Source organism: Sceloporus occidentalis, unplaced genomic scaffold (genome assembly GCF_023333645.1).
Source record: "Sceloporus occidentalis isolate IW3139 unplaced genomic scaffold, rSceOcc1.0.p SCAF_1, whole genome shotgun sequence".
Lineage (NCBI taxonomy): Eukaryota > Metazoa > Chordata > Lepidosauria > Squamata > Phrynosomatidae > Sceloporus > Sceloporus occidentalis.
The window spans coordinates 4,985,542-5,002,070 of NW_028316981.1; the positions used below are offsets into that span (position 1 = coordinate 4,985,542).

At 38.6% G+C, this 16,529-nt stretch overlaps 1 protein-coding gene across 1 annotated transcript; it reads right to left on the reverse strand.

Moving 5' to 3' along the window:
* Positions 1-2,352: 2,352 nt before the first annotated feature.
* On the reverse strand, positions 2,353-14,574 carry LOC149320452 (uncharacterized). The gene is made up of 2 exons (XM_089499760.1): positions 12,081-14,574; positions 2,353-3,451 (listed from the first exon to the last, which is right to left on the reverse strand). The coding sequence occupies exons 1-2, from the start codon at positions 14,572-14,574 to the stop codon at positions 3,249-3,251; spliced, it is 2,697 nt and encodes an 898-aa protein (XP_089355886.1). The 3' UTR covers positions 2,353-3,248.
* Between the last annotated feature and the right edge of the window lie 1,955 nt (positions 14,575-16,529).

The following is a 16,529-nucleotide window of genomic DNA, read 5'->3' on the forward strand; positions in this document are numbered from 1 at the left end:
TTGCTCCATTGCCATCCTCCTCTTTCCTCCTCCTGCTGCTCTGAACCTTCCTTGATATACTTTCTCAGCCTCAGGTCACACTCTCTCATCCTCCAACACCTCCCCCCAATTTCCAAGCCAGGCTGCCGCTTACATCACAGATGATTGACAGGGGATTTTGAAGCGGCAATAGCAGGAAGGACAAGAATTGTGCCTAAAAAAACGATTTCAGTGAGGGAGAAAAAAGATCCCCTTTCATAATGAGAACAGGGGAACTTTTAGAATTACTTTCTAATCCGAGCAAAGGAGAGTCAGGAACCAAATTAACCTCCAAGTGGGAATGAGCCCTGTGTGTACTTTAATGCACTACTACATGTGCAACAGTCCACATGCGCAACTCCACTTGGGTTACTGTCCAATATGACTGTTACACATCGCCTCCCCAAAATCACTTTGTATGCATTGTGCAATTTATATCTGAATATGTCACTAACAGGATAGCTGCTATAAAGTGTGCAGTAAGCATTTCAGTGCAAGAGTTGATCAGACCATCTTGGTGAAAACAGAAACACAGTTTGGGCAAATGTAATCAGGAAAACCAGTAATACTTGCAAGGTAATAGGAAAAGAAGACGGACATGTTACAGATGGCTATACTCCATCAAGGAAGCCACAGCTCTGAATTTGGAAGACCTGAACAGGGCTGTGTTGATGACAGAGTCTCTTGGAGGTCACTCATTCATAGGATCACAATACCTCTAGGTTGATTTCAAAGCACTTGAAAACAAAAACCAATTTGGGCAGCACAGATTTGCTGAGACAGTAAGAACAGCCCTTGCTCAGGAGTAGATTTGCTTGAGATTTTTCATTACCCTGTTAGCAACTGAAGTAAGGCACATTCATAACTGGATTGTTGCTGCATACTGGGCAGCATCAGGCTGCAGCATCCTGAGCATGCTTGCCCTAACTCCGCCCCATGGCACCATGATGACGTGCGCCACTCCAGATTGTACACATCATCATGACGAACGTCCAGCACTGCATCCAGATGACACAGCACTGAAGGGGCACCATACAGTCCTGCCACCACAGTTATGATGCCTTTTCGCAACTCTTTTTTGCACCCTCCAGAGGCTGGATCAGGGCTGCAGCATGAGGTTGCCACGGCCCTGATCCTGCCAGAAAAGGGGAGGCCTCCCACCATCCCTTAGGGGCAATCTGTATAGCCCCTTAATGGCAGGCCACAAATGAAGCTAAACATGACAGGGCTGCATGAAAGAAAAGCAATGCAAAGTAATTTACAGAGGCACGAGCTTGCAGGGACTAAGTAGAGAAGTGAAGATAGGGGTTCATGGAGGTGCTTGAACCACAGGGTTGCCATGAGTTGAGGTTGACTCAAGGGCAGAAAATAACAGCCACATTCTACATTGGTCAGGTCTCACCAGGAATACTGGGTCCAGTTCTGAGCACCACAGTTCAAAAACACTGACAACAAAATGAAGTGTATCCAGAGGAGGGTGAAATGGTGAAAGGTCTGGAAATCATGGCTCATAAGGACCGACTTCGGGACCTGGGTATGTTTACCTGTGAGAAGGCAAGGTTAAGAGGTGATATGATAGCCTTGTTTAAATATCTGAAGAGATGTCATGTTGGGGATGGGGCACATAGCACAGAGGACAAAATGCATTCATTTGAAATAAGATGCTGGAGACAGGTTCTACAAATACCAGGGGCTACCAAAAAGACAGATAAATGGATGCTAGAGCAAATCAAGCTTGTGTTCTCCCTAGAAGACAAGAGGGCTAAACTGAGACTAACCGTACCATGAGCAAACACAACTCACTAGAAAACCACTAGCAAGAAAAAGCAAAGGCATATTGGTGAAGAGCAAATTTTGCCATCGTCAAATCAGATTGGAAGCTCCTTAGCCAACATGGAGCAACATTTTAAGGTAAGTCTTACTCAGGGTCTTCCCAAGGTTGCTTTTGAATTTCATAGAGCAAAGAAGAAAATGCTAGGTGTTTTGCCTGCGCTGCAGTTGTGAAGTGACACTCCAGATAATAACTGTCTTTCACTTATTTAGCATTCCTTAGGCCTTTTAAATGCCAGCTGTGATGGACCTCTCTCCAGACTGGCCCTGTAGTTCCAGCCCTTGGAACTACTTTTCCCTTTTACTGTCAAAACCTCTCTTTGGATCTGATCCTCAAGTGTCACTCTCATCTCCACTGTGGAGAAGCAGCTGTGTTTATCACAGGGTTCAGAATGGTAAAACCTGACCACTTCTCCAGCTCAATTCTCAAATGAAACAGTTGGACACAGTGGTAGTAAGACAAGTAAAGATTTATTATATAACTGGAGTAAGGTCATAGATTATTTCATCTTGAAGGAGGGGGGAGTAACTAAAGTTAAATATAATAGAGAATAGTAGAAAACAATAGGAAAAATTTCCCCTGGTGATACAACTGACCCTCATATGAAGAGACACTTTATGATAATGTTTTTTGGTCCTCTTCATTATAGACTAAGATGTGGAGCAATACAGAAACTATTTTTGTATTATGTGATAAAAAGGTGTAGATTAAATGCTAAGCTTTATTTTTTACCTAAAAATTAAGATTTTTAAAATAGTAAATATAGAAGTACTTATCTACAACATATCATAGAACAAATAGAAGAAAATGAAATAGTGGTTTTTCATGGAAAGGTAGGATAAACTAAAGTAACTAACTCCCCCCCCCCCCCCGGTAAATCTAGATGAAGAAAAATTTATAGATTTTTCAAAGAACGCATCTAGATATTACAGAATTGGAGGTTCTTTATACAAAATTAGATCAATAGAACATGTTGCTGTTTTCTTGTTCCTTTTGTTTGTTAGACAAATCTTTGTGTAATCTTGTTGGGATTTCTTTCGTTTTTTTTACTATTATTGTTTTTCCTTTCTCTTTTTTCCTTTCCTTTTTTGTTCTCACCCTTTATTTCCCTCCAACCTTCTTCTTTTTTATTCTTATTTCATCCTTTTCTTTTTACTTATTATTGCTGATATTATGTATATTTTATATTAAAACTAATTTAAAAATATTTATTATATAACAAGAAGATAAACATGAATGAACTCCCCTTTCTGGCTCTTTAACATTCAAGTCCCTACCCTGCATCCTTCCCTTACTGATTTAAAATGGCAAGAACACACTTTCTCTACTATTTCTGTTCCTTCCCCATTTTCAGATCCATGTTTGGCCCTGGGGAGCTATGAAGAGCATCCATTTTCAACTATTTATGCAGAGGCTCTGAGGGGTCATCCAAAATGTCTTCAGATATCAGCTCTTCGTTCTCTTGTCTTTCTTGTCCTTTGGCTCTCCCAAGATCATCTGGCTGGCTGGGAGTCAGTGAAATTTCCTGCTCCACATTCAGGTTGATCTCTCGTTTCATCTTTGAAAGGTCTCCCTGTTGAGTTACAGAAAGGAGGCCAGGACCTGTTTTTGAAGAAAACAAAACAGATTATCAAAAAGTAAAGTTCCAATTGCTTTTAATCTCCTGCATGCATTAGTTGGCTGGTCAAAAGCTAACTGCAATTGTTTAGTGGAATTGGCTGGGGAAGATGGAATTTAAGAAGATGGTGGACACTCCTTCATTGGAGGTCTTTATTCAGAGACTGGATGGCCATCTCTTGCGAGTGCTTTAGTTGTGTACTCCTACACAACAAAGGATGGCCTACAGCCCTTGCACTCCCTTCCAACTCCGTGATCCTAAGATACTTGGGAGTTGTAGCCCAAGACATCAGGAGGATTTTCAGCCAGGACTGCCTGCTTTAATGGAAAGCTGGTGTCCCTTTTCAAGTTACTTGTCTCCATTTAATAGGTCTCCCCAAATGCTCACTATGAGTCAAGAAAACACATGGCCCCAAATCCTTGGAAATGGAAGGCTGCCTGGTTTCTTACACCACAAAAGAGAAGAGCTCTGGGCTCCTACTACCACAGGATTTCCAATGACTATGTTACACATGTGAAAATAGGACAGTGAAGAAAGTGAACCCATTTGAAATGTGCTGCTCCAGGAGAGAGATGCAGGTATCATGGGTTGCATTATTAAAATTGGATTACAAAATTATTTGAAACCCACTTATGAATAATATAATAGAAACATGGCATAAACATAAAAAAGAATTATTGAATGAAGATTCAATAATAAAACCAATAATAATGGAAAAGAAATTTCCAAAGAACTTGAGAGGATTGTTAGATAAGGTATTAAAGAAAAGGAAAATAGAATAGAAGACTGAATAAATGTAAGAATAGAGAAAGGAAAGAAAAACTTTTTATGGTTTCACTATATGCAAATAGAACAATGGATTAAAAATTGGAGGAAAAGGAATGTAGAAAAGAAAAAGTATACGCAATTTGAACAAATAATTCAGAAAGGAAAAGAAATGGAAGAAAATGAGAACATAAAAGGAATTACTAGTAAAATTTACAAAATGTTGAAGGAAAATAAAGGAGGAAAAATAAAAGGAAATACTTTAAAGGGACTATGGGAAGAAGAATTAGGATGTAAAATAAATGATAAGGAATGGGATAGAATTTGGGAACAAAGACACCTGAAAAATTTATCAGTTTGGATAAAAGAAAATTATTATTATTATTATTATTATTATTATTGAAAATAATCTTTATTAACTTTTTTACAAATTAAAATGGGTACATCATTACGCTTACTTTACATTCCAAACTTCAATTGCATTATATACCCCCTTCCCCTCCTCACCCTCCCCTTTTCCTCAATTCTCCATAGTTACTATTTATATTAGCTATAGTTTTTTCCACTCCTCAGAAAAAGTAGATTGTTTCCTTTATCTCACCCTTTTACCGTCTCTTCTGCTTAGTTACTAAGATTGTACCGTCAACATTCTTTTCTAACCTATGTTACAAAACATTCTTATTTTAAAACTCCTTCTTCAAATCTACTATCCTTTTCCTAATACTTCTATAATTTTTTTCTCAAACTTATAAATCTCTGTCAATATTTTCCAACTTACATTTTCTTCCATAACTTCATCTTTCAGAGCCATCGTTACACTGTTCATTTCCACCACCTCCAAACACTTCTCCAGCCATTCTTCTATACTAGGGATCTCTTTACTTCTCCAATATTTGGCTAATATGATTCTAACTGAGGTTATCAGATATAAAAGTGGTTTTATCCTCTGTCTTAATTCTCTACATATTTAGTATGCATATTTCAGGCATTAATGGAAAATCTATTTGTAGTATTTTTTTGTGTCACCTTGTGTATCTCCTTCCAAAATGTATTCACTTTTGGACATGTCCACCACATATGATAAAGGCTACCCACAGTTTTTTCACACTTCCAACACAACCCATTGTCATTTTTATAAATTTTAGCTAATCTATTTGGTGTTAAGTACCATCTATTCATCATTTTGTAAAAGTTTTCTTAGGGTAAATTTTAAATCTTCTCCCCATGCTCTTTCAATTTTAATTGAATGTCATGCTCTATGTTTTGTGACCACTGAATCATACAGTGTTTAATCTGTTCTCCTTCTAATTCTAATTTTAACAATAATTTATAAAATTTAGAAATCTTTTTTTCCTTTCTCATCCATAATAATCAAATCCAAATCTGTCTTATTTTGTGAGATTCCATACTGCTTTACATCTGGTTTATATCTCTGTACTAATTTATAATATGAAAACCAATTAATATCATAACCTTCTAATTTTAATTCCTCTCTTGATTTTATTATTAATTTTCCATTCTCCATTTTCAAAATATCTTTATATCTTAACCAGTCTTTCTTTCTAATTTCACCTTTTTCAGTACCGCTTCGTGTGGTGACATCCAATCTGGGAGGTGTCTATATATTTTTTCTTTATATATTATCCAAATTTCCCATAGGGCCCTTCTTAATGTATGATCTTTAAATTAGTTTTTTGTGGGTTTTTCGGGCTATGTGGCCATGTTCTAGCAGAATTTCTTTCTGACGTTTCGCCAGCATCTGTGGCTGACATCTTCAGAGAGTCTTTAAATTCTTTGTTTAATTCCACCTTCCCCAGCCACATATAGGCATGCCAGCCATATCTCAAATTAAATCCATCTAATTCTAGCAATTGCTCATCCTTTAAATATATTCAATTTAATATCCACTCCATAAAACATGCATGGTAATACAATTTCAGGTCTGGCATGTCTAAACCTCCTCTTTCTTTTGCTTCTATCAGTGTACTCCATGTTATTCTTGCTTTCCTCCCTGCCCATATAAATTTCCTTAAATCTTTTTCCCATTGATTAAAAATCTTATTATTATTATTTATTAACAGCAAGTTTTGAAATAAAAACTAAAATTTTGGCAATATACACATTTTTACAATGGCTATTTTACCTAATAAGGATAATTGCAATTTTGACAATTTTTCTAATTTTTCTTTATTCCTTGCCATCCCACTTTATAATTATTATCAAACAATTCACTATTTTTTGTCGTGATCTGTATACCTAAATATTTTACTTTTTTCTGTATCTGAATTCCAGGTTTTGTTTTGTTTTTGGAGTATTTCTTGCTTTGCTTTTGTTATGTTATATGTAATTATTACTGATTTATCCTTATTTATTTTGAATACCGCACATTTTCCAAATTAATTTATCATCTTTAATATCTTGGGCATATTTTCTATAGGGTCCTCTACTACCAACATGACATCATCTGCATATGCTCTAATACGGATTTCTTTCCCTTTATATCTAGCTTCTTGTATTGATTTATCTTCCCTTATTATATTGCAAAGAATTTCCAGACAGATGGACACCCGTGCCTTGTTCCTTTATTTATTTTACACTCTTCTGTTCTTACCCCATTTATTATAATTTTCCCTGATTGTTCTTTATATATTTCTTCAATCCATTTTGATACGTCATCTCCCAAATCTAATTTTTGTATTCATTTTAACATAAAATTCCAATTCAAATTATCAAATGCTTTTTCAGTGTCTAAAATGATCACTGCTGCTTCATTGCTTGGTTTCTTTCCATAGTATTCTATCAAATCTATAATATTTCTTATATTTTGTTTTGCCTTTCTACCTGGTAAAAAAAGCGCATTGATCTCCTTTTATCCAGTCTTTTTTTTTTTAAAGTTCTTTCTGCCATAATGTTTGCAAAGATTTTATAATCTGTGTTTAATAATGAGATAGGTCTATAATTTGGGGAGAGTTTCAAATCTTTTCCTTCTTTTGGGATCAAAGTTATATTTGCCTCTTTCCACATATTTGGTATCCCTTCTATTAATATATTGTTAAACACTTTTTGCATCAGTTCTAATAATTCCTCCTCAAATAATTTGTAATATTGTATAGTCTACCCATCCGGGCCTGGGGCTTTCTCTTTTTTCCCCTCTCCTGATTGCGTCACTCATTTCCTTCTTTGTTATCCTTTGATTTATCCCTTCTTTTATTTCCCTTTTTACCTCAATCTTTTCTATTTTCTCTAAATATTTCTCTAGTCTCCCTGTCTTATCTTGAATCACTTTTGTGTCTTCATATAATTTCTTATAATATTTCTAAAACACATCACTTATTTTAGATTAAAATCTTATTATTATTATTTATTATCAGCAAGTTTTGAAATAAAAACTAAAATTTAGATTAAAATAAGTTTGGTCATTCTTAATTTCTAGTATCTGCCTTTCTGCTCTCATTTTCTTTACTTTATACACTAAAAATTTCCCTGCTTTATTCCCATGTTCGAAATGTCTTTGTCACAAATTTCATTTTTTTTACTTATCTCCTCCCCCATTATTACATTTAATTGATTTTTCAAAACTTTTAATTCCTTTTCTAATTTTTTATTTTTGGGTCTTTTATTTTAATTTTTTCTTTTTCTTGAATTTTCTCTGAAATTGTTTGTATAACTCTCTTTTTATTTTATTTCTCTCAGATTTTTTTCTTTATCAAATATCCTCTAATCACTGCTTTTGAGGTATCCCATATTGTATTCATATTAGTATCCTTTTCTGTATTTTCCAAGAAAAAGAATTTCAGTTGCTCTCTTACTCCTTTTTCTACTTCTTTACTTTTTAATAATCCTTTATCTAATCTCCACCTATACTCCTCCCCCCCCCCCCCCCCGAAATAACCATCCAAATCTTATTATGGTCTGAATTCTTATTTACTTTTACTTTGATCTCTTTTATTTCCCCCAGGAATTCTGCTGATATAAAGAACATGTCTATCCTAGATGTCAAATTGTGTGGATTTGAGTAAAAAGTGTGGTCCTTAACTTTTCCATTTTTATACCTCCATGGATCTGATAACAATAATATTTTCAACATTTCAAAAAAAAAAAATTCTGGCAATTTCCCCTGTCCTTCCTTAATTTTCTTTGAAGAAACCCTGTCTAATTGCGGATGTAATACACCATTCCAATTCCCCATATAGATATGAGAACCATACTTTAAATTCATTACTTCCGTTAACAATTTTTTATAGAATTTTGCCTTTTTTCCCTGTTGGACCATATACACCCATCACTAATGTTTTTTTCTCGTTTACTATAATTTCTATATCTATGTATCTTCCTTTGGAGTCATTTATCACTTCTTTCACTGGAATTTTATTCTTTATATATATTGCCACTCCATTTTTTATATATTTTTTGCGCCTGCCGAAATATATATATTCCCCATTTTTGGCTTTTTTAGATATTTTTCTTCCTTTTTCTTTATTCGGGTTTCTTGAATAAGTCCCATTTCTGTTTTTCTAATTCATGAAATATTTTTTTCCTCTTGTATACAGAATTCATCCCTTTTATGTTCCATGATAGGAACTTCATGTTTACCGCTTATAGATTTATAAGATCCCCTCTTTTCCTATTTCTCCTTCTTCTCTTTTGATTTCTTTTCTTCCTTATGTAGTTATTTCAGTACTTCCTCTCAATGTCCTTGCCTCTTCTTCCCATTCCAAATCCACTCCTCCAACTGCTCCAACTGGTTGTTCCTCTTCATTTAAGTCTGTCTCTTTTTCTGGCTCTCTGAATTCTCCTTCTGCCTCCTTCTCTTCTTTTCCTTCTTCTTCTTGTTCTTCCCATTTCTCTTTCTGTTCATTCTCCCTCCTTTTCTCTTCTTCCTTTGCCTCCTTGTTTAATTTTTCTTCTTCTTTGAACCATCTATTATAGAATATTTTTGCTTTTTCCATTGAGTCTATTTTATAATGTATCTGTCTCTATATAAATGATATTTCCTATTGGTTCCCATTTGTATCTTACGTTTTTCATCTGTAGCATTCTTGTTAAAGATAGGTAGTCTCTTCTTCTCCGTAATGTCTCGCCTGGTACATCTTGGAATATTTTAATTTCTGCTCCATCTATTGTAAGCTTTCTTGTATGATCCTGTCCTTAATTCTCTCTCTCGTAAAATACACTACAATGTCCCTTGGTAAGATTCTATTCTTCGCTGCCACGAGTTTATCCAAAAGATTTTGTCCACATCTAGATCCAAATATTCCGTTGAACAGTCAATTAATTTTGCTAAAGCCAGTACCACCTTGTCATAGAGATCTTCATTACACCTTTCTTTCATGCCTCTGATATTAATACATTTTCTTCTATCTTTCAAATCCTTCAATCTATTCAGGTTTCTTTCCCGTGTCTGTGTAAGTATAATCTCTTGGGTTACTCTTTCCAATTCATCCGTTTTAACTTCCATTTTCTTGTTTACATCTTTCACTTCTTCTGATATTCCTTTAATCGTCTCTTTCAGATCATCCATGTCTTTTTTGAAATGAATCTTTTATCTCTTGTTTTATGTTTATTTCATTTTTTTGAATTGCTTCCAAAATTTTAAGATTGGAATCTGTTGTCTTGATTTCTAACCAAGGTCTATGTGCCATATTCTGTTTTGACTCAATTTGTTGTGCCATTTTTTTCTCCTCTTGTTATCATTGTTGTTTTCTCCATTTTCTTTCTTTTAAAATTTTTTTTAATTTTAGTTTTGTACACTTTATTCCACATTGGAGTTTGTCATACAATAGAGATAAATCGTTCACATATCATGTAGTAATGTTCTTAAATAAAGGAAATAAACATTAAAGATTCCATTTTCATCTTCAATTCTGAGCGTACAAGATTAACTTTCTGTATTCTATTACCTTCATTTACGGGAGCCACTTTCCCTTAATTTTACCCCATTTTTTTTCATATGCTTGGTTAGACCTCCCCGTTGTAAGTAATGTAAGTTCATCCATAATGATGAATTCCTGCACTTTACATTTCCAAACTAATAATTCTGGTATAATACTTGTTTTCCAGTATCTTGCGAGCACCATTCGGGCTGCCGTAATCATATAGAGTATTATACTTGTCTGATCTCTATTTAAATTACCGTCAATTATATCTGTAATATTTAATAAGAACAGTTCAGGAGATAGGGGAATGTTGATCTCTAACACTTCTTGTATTTCTTTGTGAATCTTCCCCAATATTTCTGCACTTCCCCACATTTCCACCACATGTGATACATAGTTCCAATTTTCTTTTTACATTTCCAACAAAAAGGACTACAACTCGAATTCATTTTAGAGAGGCGAGAGGGGGTTAGATACCATCTGTAAAATACTTTAAGGAAATTTTCTTTGAGAGTGTTATACCTTGTAAACCTCTGAGTATTTTCCCAGGTCTTTTCCCACATTTCAATAGGGATTGTTTTCCCAATGTTTTGCATCCATTTTATCATAGTTTCCTTAATGGATTCCTCTTGCAATTCAATATTCAGTAATACTTTATATGTCTTTTTAATAAACCCCTTTTCTCCTCCCAAAATCATTTTATCAAATTCTGTCCAATTTGGCTCTATACCACCCATATTGATATCCTTATTGAAATCCTTTCTTAATTGTTCATATTGGAGACAATTCATTTTACTTCCTTGTTGTTTTAATTGGGATTGAGTCATCATTTCTATTTTCCCATTAACTGTTCTCAGGTATTCATTATATTTTAACCAACTGTACCCTTCCTTGTAATCATTTTTGTGAAATGCTTCCTGCGGGGAGTGCCATCTTGGAATGCCTGTGTCCTCCAGTCACTAGCGCTCGGCTCCCTAGAGGTATTTTGCCTCTTAAGGACCACCAAAGACTTTACTAGCTCTGGCGAGGACCCCGTGGTCCCACCCGAGTCCCCTTTACCAGGGGAACATTCTTCCTCTCCTTTAATTACCGCAAACGGTGCCGCTTCTCCACCTGCTACCGGAGATTGCAGCCATCACTCCGCCATCTTACTGGAAGCCCCCCCCCCACAAGAAAATTATTAAAAGTTGATTTGGAAACAGTACCTGACTCCAGTGAGACTGTATAATATTAACAAGAATCATTCAAAAAATTGCTGGAGAGGCTGTCAAGAAGTAGGGTCATATATGCATATGTGGTGGCAATGTAAATATGTACAAAAATTTGGGGGGAAAGTGATATTAGAAATAGAAAATGTTATGAATATACAAATAGATAGAAGACCAAGTATAGTTTTGTTATCATTATATAATTCAGAGAAATGGGAAAAGGAAGAAAAAGTCTTGGTAACAAGTTTGCTTACAGCAACAAGGTTAATATAGAAAGGTATTGGAAAATAAAAAACAGTAGATGTAGAAGTGAAGGTTTGGTACAAAGAGGTATGGAGATTAGCCATCAATAATAAACTGACATGTAAATTGAAAGTAAAAAAAAGACTATGGAAAAGAAATGACTTTGAGGGGATTTGGAAAGAATTTGTTGAGAAAGTACTGAGAAAAGAAGATGGAAGATTACCTCCAGAAGACGAACTGAAGTTCTGGATGGAATATAAGGATGGAAGTGGCTCCGGGGAAGGGGGGCACTGAGGGCTATATAAAATAATCTGTTAAAATGTAATAGAATGTAGGGAGAAATTTGTTTATGGAAATAATATAAAAAATAAATTAAAAAAGTGGAAAGCACTTGAAGGCAAGAAGGCAAAACCAGCAATAAGCATTCTAATGTTCTCAGACTATTTCACTTTGTGACAGGAAACCATGGAATTGTACCAGCAACAGCCAAATAATGAGCAAAACCTGTGAGCTAGCCATACCTGTATCCGGGGTTTTCCATGCTGGCAAACAGTCTGATTTGTCAGCCTCTGTGATCTCTTCTTCTGCAGGGGTTCTCTGCAGGGCATCCACCTCCTCTTCTGGTATCTCAGCTAGGTCTCTCTGTGAAATGCTGTGGGGGGAATCTAGCACTATCTGTGAGGCATCCAATGTTTCATTCGGGGGGAACAGATTTTCTTTGGGGATATTCCACAGCCTTTCCTTCAAAGCATTAAGCTTGTCTTCCAGGGCACCCAGTTCATTCAATGGGAAATCTTGTATGGCAGCCCACAAGGCAGTGAGCTTATCTTGGTGGATACCCATCTCCTCCCTTAGGGCATCCCTGAGATCATCTTTCAAAGCCTCCACATTTTCTTGCAAGTTACATACTCTATTCCGGGACCCAGCCTGCAGGAATAGCTTCAGGTTGTACACCTTCTCCCACACAGCAAACATCTTTGGTGGGAAACCCCACAGGATCTTCACTTTTCCCCAAAGGTCACACATCTCCTTCAGTGAGATATCTTGCAAGGCATTCCACAGGGCATCCTGCTTTTCCTTTGCTGGGGCATCTCTTGGAAAATCCAGCATGGCATCATGCAAAACACCTGTGATCTCACGCAGAGCACTCAGTTTCTTCAGTGGGACTAATTTCAGGACCTCCTGCATGGCCTCCAGCTTCTCCAGCAAGGCACCTACCTCCTCTTGGGGGCCTTCCTTGAGAGCGTCGCTGAAGGCATCCACCAAATCCTGGAGTTCATCCATTGTGAAAAGATTAATATCCCATAGGGCAAAGTCCAGCTCTTTCACCTTTTCCCAGAGGGCATCTCCCAGGCCATGGCAGGGGACACTTCGCTCCTCTTGCAAGGCATCATGCAGTTCATCCACCTTTTTCACAATGCTCATATTCTGCAGGAACATCAAAAGGTAATACTGCAGGGAATTCACATTCTCCCGTGGCAAACCCTGATCCTCCAGAAAGAGATTTCTGAAGGTGTTCTGAAACCAGGCATTCCACAGGGCTTCCGCTTCATTCTCCAGGACACTAAGTTTCTCTAACATGATGTCATACAATTCATCCTTCTGGATTTCCCACTGTTCCTGGAGGGCCTCCATCTTCTCTTCAGTGGCACCATCACTACCCTTCAGGTCATTCACTGCCTTTTGCAGTGCATCCATGTTCTCCTGAAGGGCATCCAAAGTGACTTCCTCCTCCTCCTCCTCCTCCTGGTCCCCACTGGGAGGCACTGGAGGGTCCAGCATGGCCTGGATTCCCTGCTTCCCTTGCAGGTTTTTTGCCTTTTCTTGGGTGGCACCTCGCTGCAGTGCATCGAGTTCCTTTCGAAGGACATTGAATTCCTTTCCCAGGACACTGAGTTCCTTTAGCAGGGAATTGAGTTCCTTTCGCCAGGAATTGAGTTCCTTTCGCAGGGGACTGAGTTCGTTTATCAGGTAACTGAGGTCCTTTAGCAGGGCATTGAGGTCCTTTAGTCGGGCATCCAATTCTTTTCGCAGGGCATTAAGTTCTGTTTGCAGGGCATCAAGTTCCTTTTCCAGGGTAACCATGTTCTTCCAAAGAGCATCCAAAGTGACTGTCTCCTCCTCCTCCTGGTCCCCACTGGGAGACACTGGGGGATTCAGGGTGGTCAGGACTCCCTGCTTCCCTTGCAGAACCTTTGCCTTCTCTCGGGTGGCACCTCCCTGCAGAGCACTGAGTTCCTTTCGCAGGGCATTGAGTTTCTTTCGCAGGGCATCAAGTACCTTTTGAAGAGCACCAGGTTCCTTTAGCAGGGCATCAAGTTCTTTTTGCTGGTCATCATTTCTCTTTTGTGCGGTATTGAATGCCTTTTGCAGGGCATTGTTTTCCTTTAGCAGGGCATTTATCATCTCCTGATTGACAACCACAATGGCTTCCATTCCTTCTGGGTCCCCACTGTGGGGTACTGGGTCCGTATTAGCCAGGATACCCCGATTCCCTTGCAGGTCCTCCACCTTCTCTTGGGTGGCACCATCTTGTAGGGCATCCTCATCCTGCAGATTGGTGTCCAGGACTCCATTTTTCCCTTGTGGGTCCTCCGCCTCCTCTTGGATAGCACCATGTTGTAGGGCATGCTCCTTCTCCTGCCGATTGGAGTCCAGGACTCCCCTCTTCCCTTTCAGGTCCTCCACCTTCTCTTGGGTGGCAACATTTTGTAGGGCATTCTCCTTCTCCTGAAGGTTGGTGTCCAGGACTCCCTGCTTCTCTTGCAGGTCCTTCACCTTCTCTTGGAGGGTGGCACCCCTTTGCAGGACATAGACTTCCTCTTCCAGGGCGTCAGCTTCTTTTTCCAGGGTGTCCACTTTCTCTGTCAGGGCATCCAAGGTGGCTTTCTCATTCTCCTTTGGGTCCCCATTGGGGGTCACTTGGGGGTCCAGAGTGGTTTTGCTTTTCTCCTGCCCATCCAGAGCCAATGGTGGGGCCAGAGGTGCTGTGGCCAGGGCTCCACTGGGCTCCATTTTTCACCCCCCGAAGTCCTGGGCCCTTTGAATGGTGACCAACCCCAGTCCCAAGAGGCTGAGGAGCTCCTTCTCCCAGCTGGGCCCCTCCTCCTCCTCCTCCTGCTCAGCCTCAACCAGGGCCCAGTCCCTGCCTCTCAAGGCCTCCTTCTCAGTCTGGCCAACTGCCGTTTCCTGCCCTTTTTATACCTGAAGAACCGCAGGGAGCAGGTGCCTCAGGGCCGCTCCCTCCACACGGAGGAGAAAAAGGAGTCCCTCCAGAGGCCTCCCCAGCCAGGCAGCCTCTCCTCCTCCTCCTCCCTTTGGGGCACCCTCCTCCTTCCCCTCCATCTCTGGAGGCTGATGATGATAATGCCAGGGCCAAGGAGCATCTGCCCCAGGACTAGGGACTGGCCAAGGGACCCTCCGTCCCTCCCTTGGGGCCTAGTTTCTGCAGCCCCTTTGGCGGAGGGATACTGAGGGAGCCATGCCCTCGGAGGGAGGGAGGCAGGCAGAGAGGGAGAGCAGGGCCATTGGCATATATATATATATATATATATATATATATATATGTAGTTTGTGGATGTACACATAGACACATATATGTAAATACCTGGTGAATCTAAATGAATATAAATCTCCAGGACCAGATGAACTCCATCCAAGGGTATTAAAAGAACTGGCAAATGTAATATCGGAACCATTGGCAATAATCTTTGAGAACTCCTGGAGAACAGGAGAAGTTCCAGCAGACCGGAGGAGGGCAAACGTTGTCCCCATCTTCAAAAAGGGGAAAAAGGAGGATCCCAACAATTATCGTCCAGTCAGTCTAACATCAGTTCTAGGAAAGATTCTGGAGCAGATCATTAAACAGAGAGTCTGTGAACATCTAGAAGGCAATTCCATAATCACAAAAAGTCAACACGGGTTTCAGAGAAAGAAGTCATGCCAGAGAAACCTGATCTCTCTTTCTTTGATAAAATTACCAGCTTGGTAGATGAAGACAAGACTTCTCCCCCTTTAACTGTCACATTGTATTTTGTATTGTATTACAATTTTTACTGTACACTGTCTGTCTTCTCATCTAATATTGCAGTGTGAAGATGCTTAATTATATCACTGCTAAGGAACTTAGTGAGTGCTTCTGATGTTTGGGGAGTCCATTTAATACGGGTAGGACAAAAATCACTGAGCAAACTAATATTCTGGCAGATTGGAAGAAACAGTCTGTCAAATGGCTTCAGGTGTAACAAAACTGGGAAATGATCACTTTCAGGGCGTTTAACAATAATAAATTTAAGTACATAAGAAATTAGATTTTGTGTGATCCCAACATAATCTAGCACAGAAGGTCTTGCTCCGGCCCAGTGGCTGTATTCAGCAGGGTGATCATCACTTAGGCATCCGTTCAAAATAACTAAGTTTAGCTCTGTAAAGATTCGTAGCAAACACAAACCTCTATAATCACAGAATGTATCCTTAGATTGGCGACATAATATTGCGGGCATGAGTGTAGGGGATAATGATTGACAATTAAATTTAATAAAGAGTGATACATCATTTGCCCCAATTCTAGCGTTAAGGTCACCCGCTAGTATAAAGTGTGGCACTGGAGCTGTAGCCATTAAGTTCTTAACATAGCTGTTCAATTTGTCCCAAACACATTTTATCTTTCAATGGCCTTGCAAAGGCAGGATATACACATTGATCAAATATAGTTGACTGTTTTTAAATTGCAATAGTATTGCCAAGGCATATTGATGTAATGTAGATAGTTTAGAGATCTGCACCTGTAATGAAGTAGATATTAACACACCCAATCCCCCACATAACCTCCCATGGCCTTTACCTGGTACCGCATCTAATACTATTGATTTATAACCTTCTACATACAATTCCTCTGCTAGCCAGTTTTCTTGAAGAAAGACGATGTCATGTCTGGTGACAAAGGACTTAAAGGAAGGGTCGCTGCTTCT

What these genes read in the sequence shown, in the direction of transcription:
- LOC149320452 (XM_089499760.1), bottom strand. Translation starts at nt 14,574, where the DNA reads ATGGAGCCCAGTGGAGCCCTGGCCACAGCACCTCTGGCCCCACCATTG. An exon ending in ATGGAAAACCCCGGATACAG is followed by an intron (nt 3,452 to 12,080) that starts GTATGGCTAGCT and finishes CTTCAAAAACAG; the next exon opens with GTCCTGGCCTCCTTTCTGTA.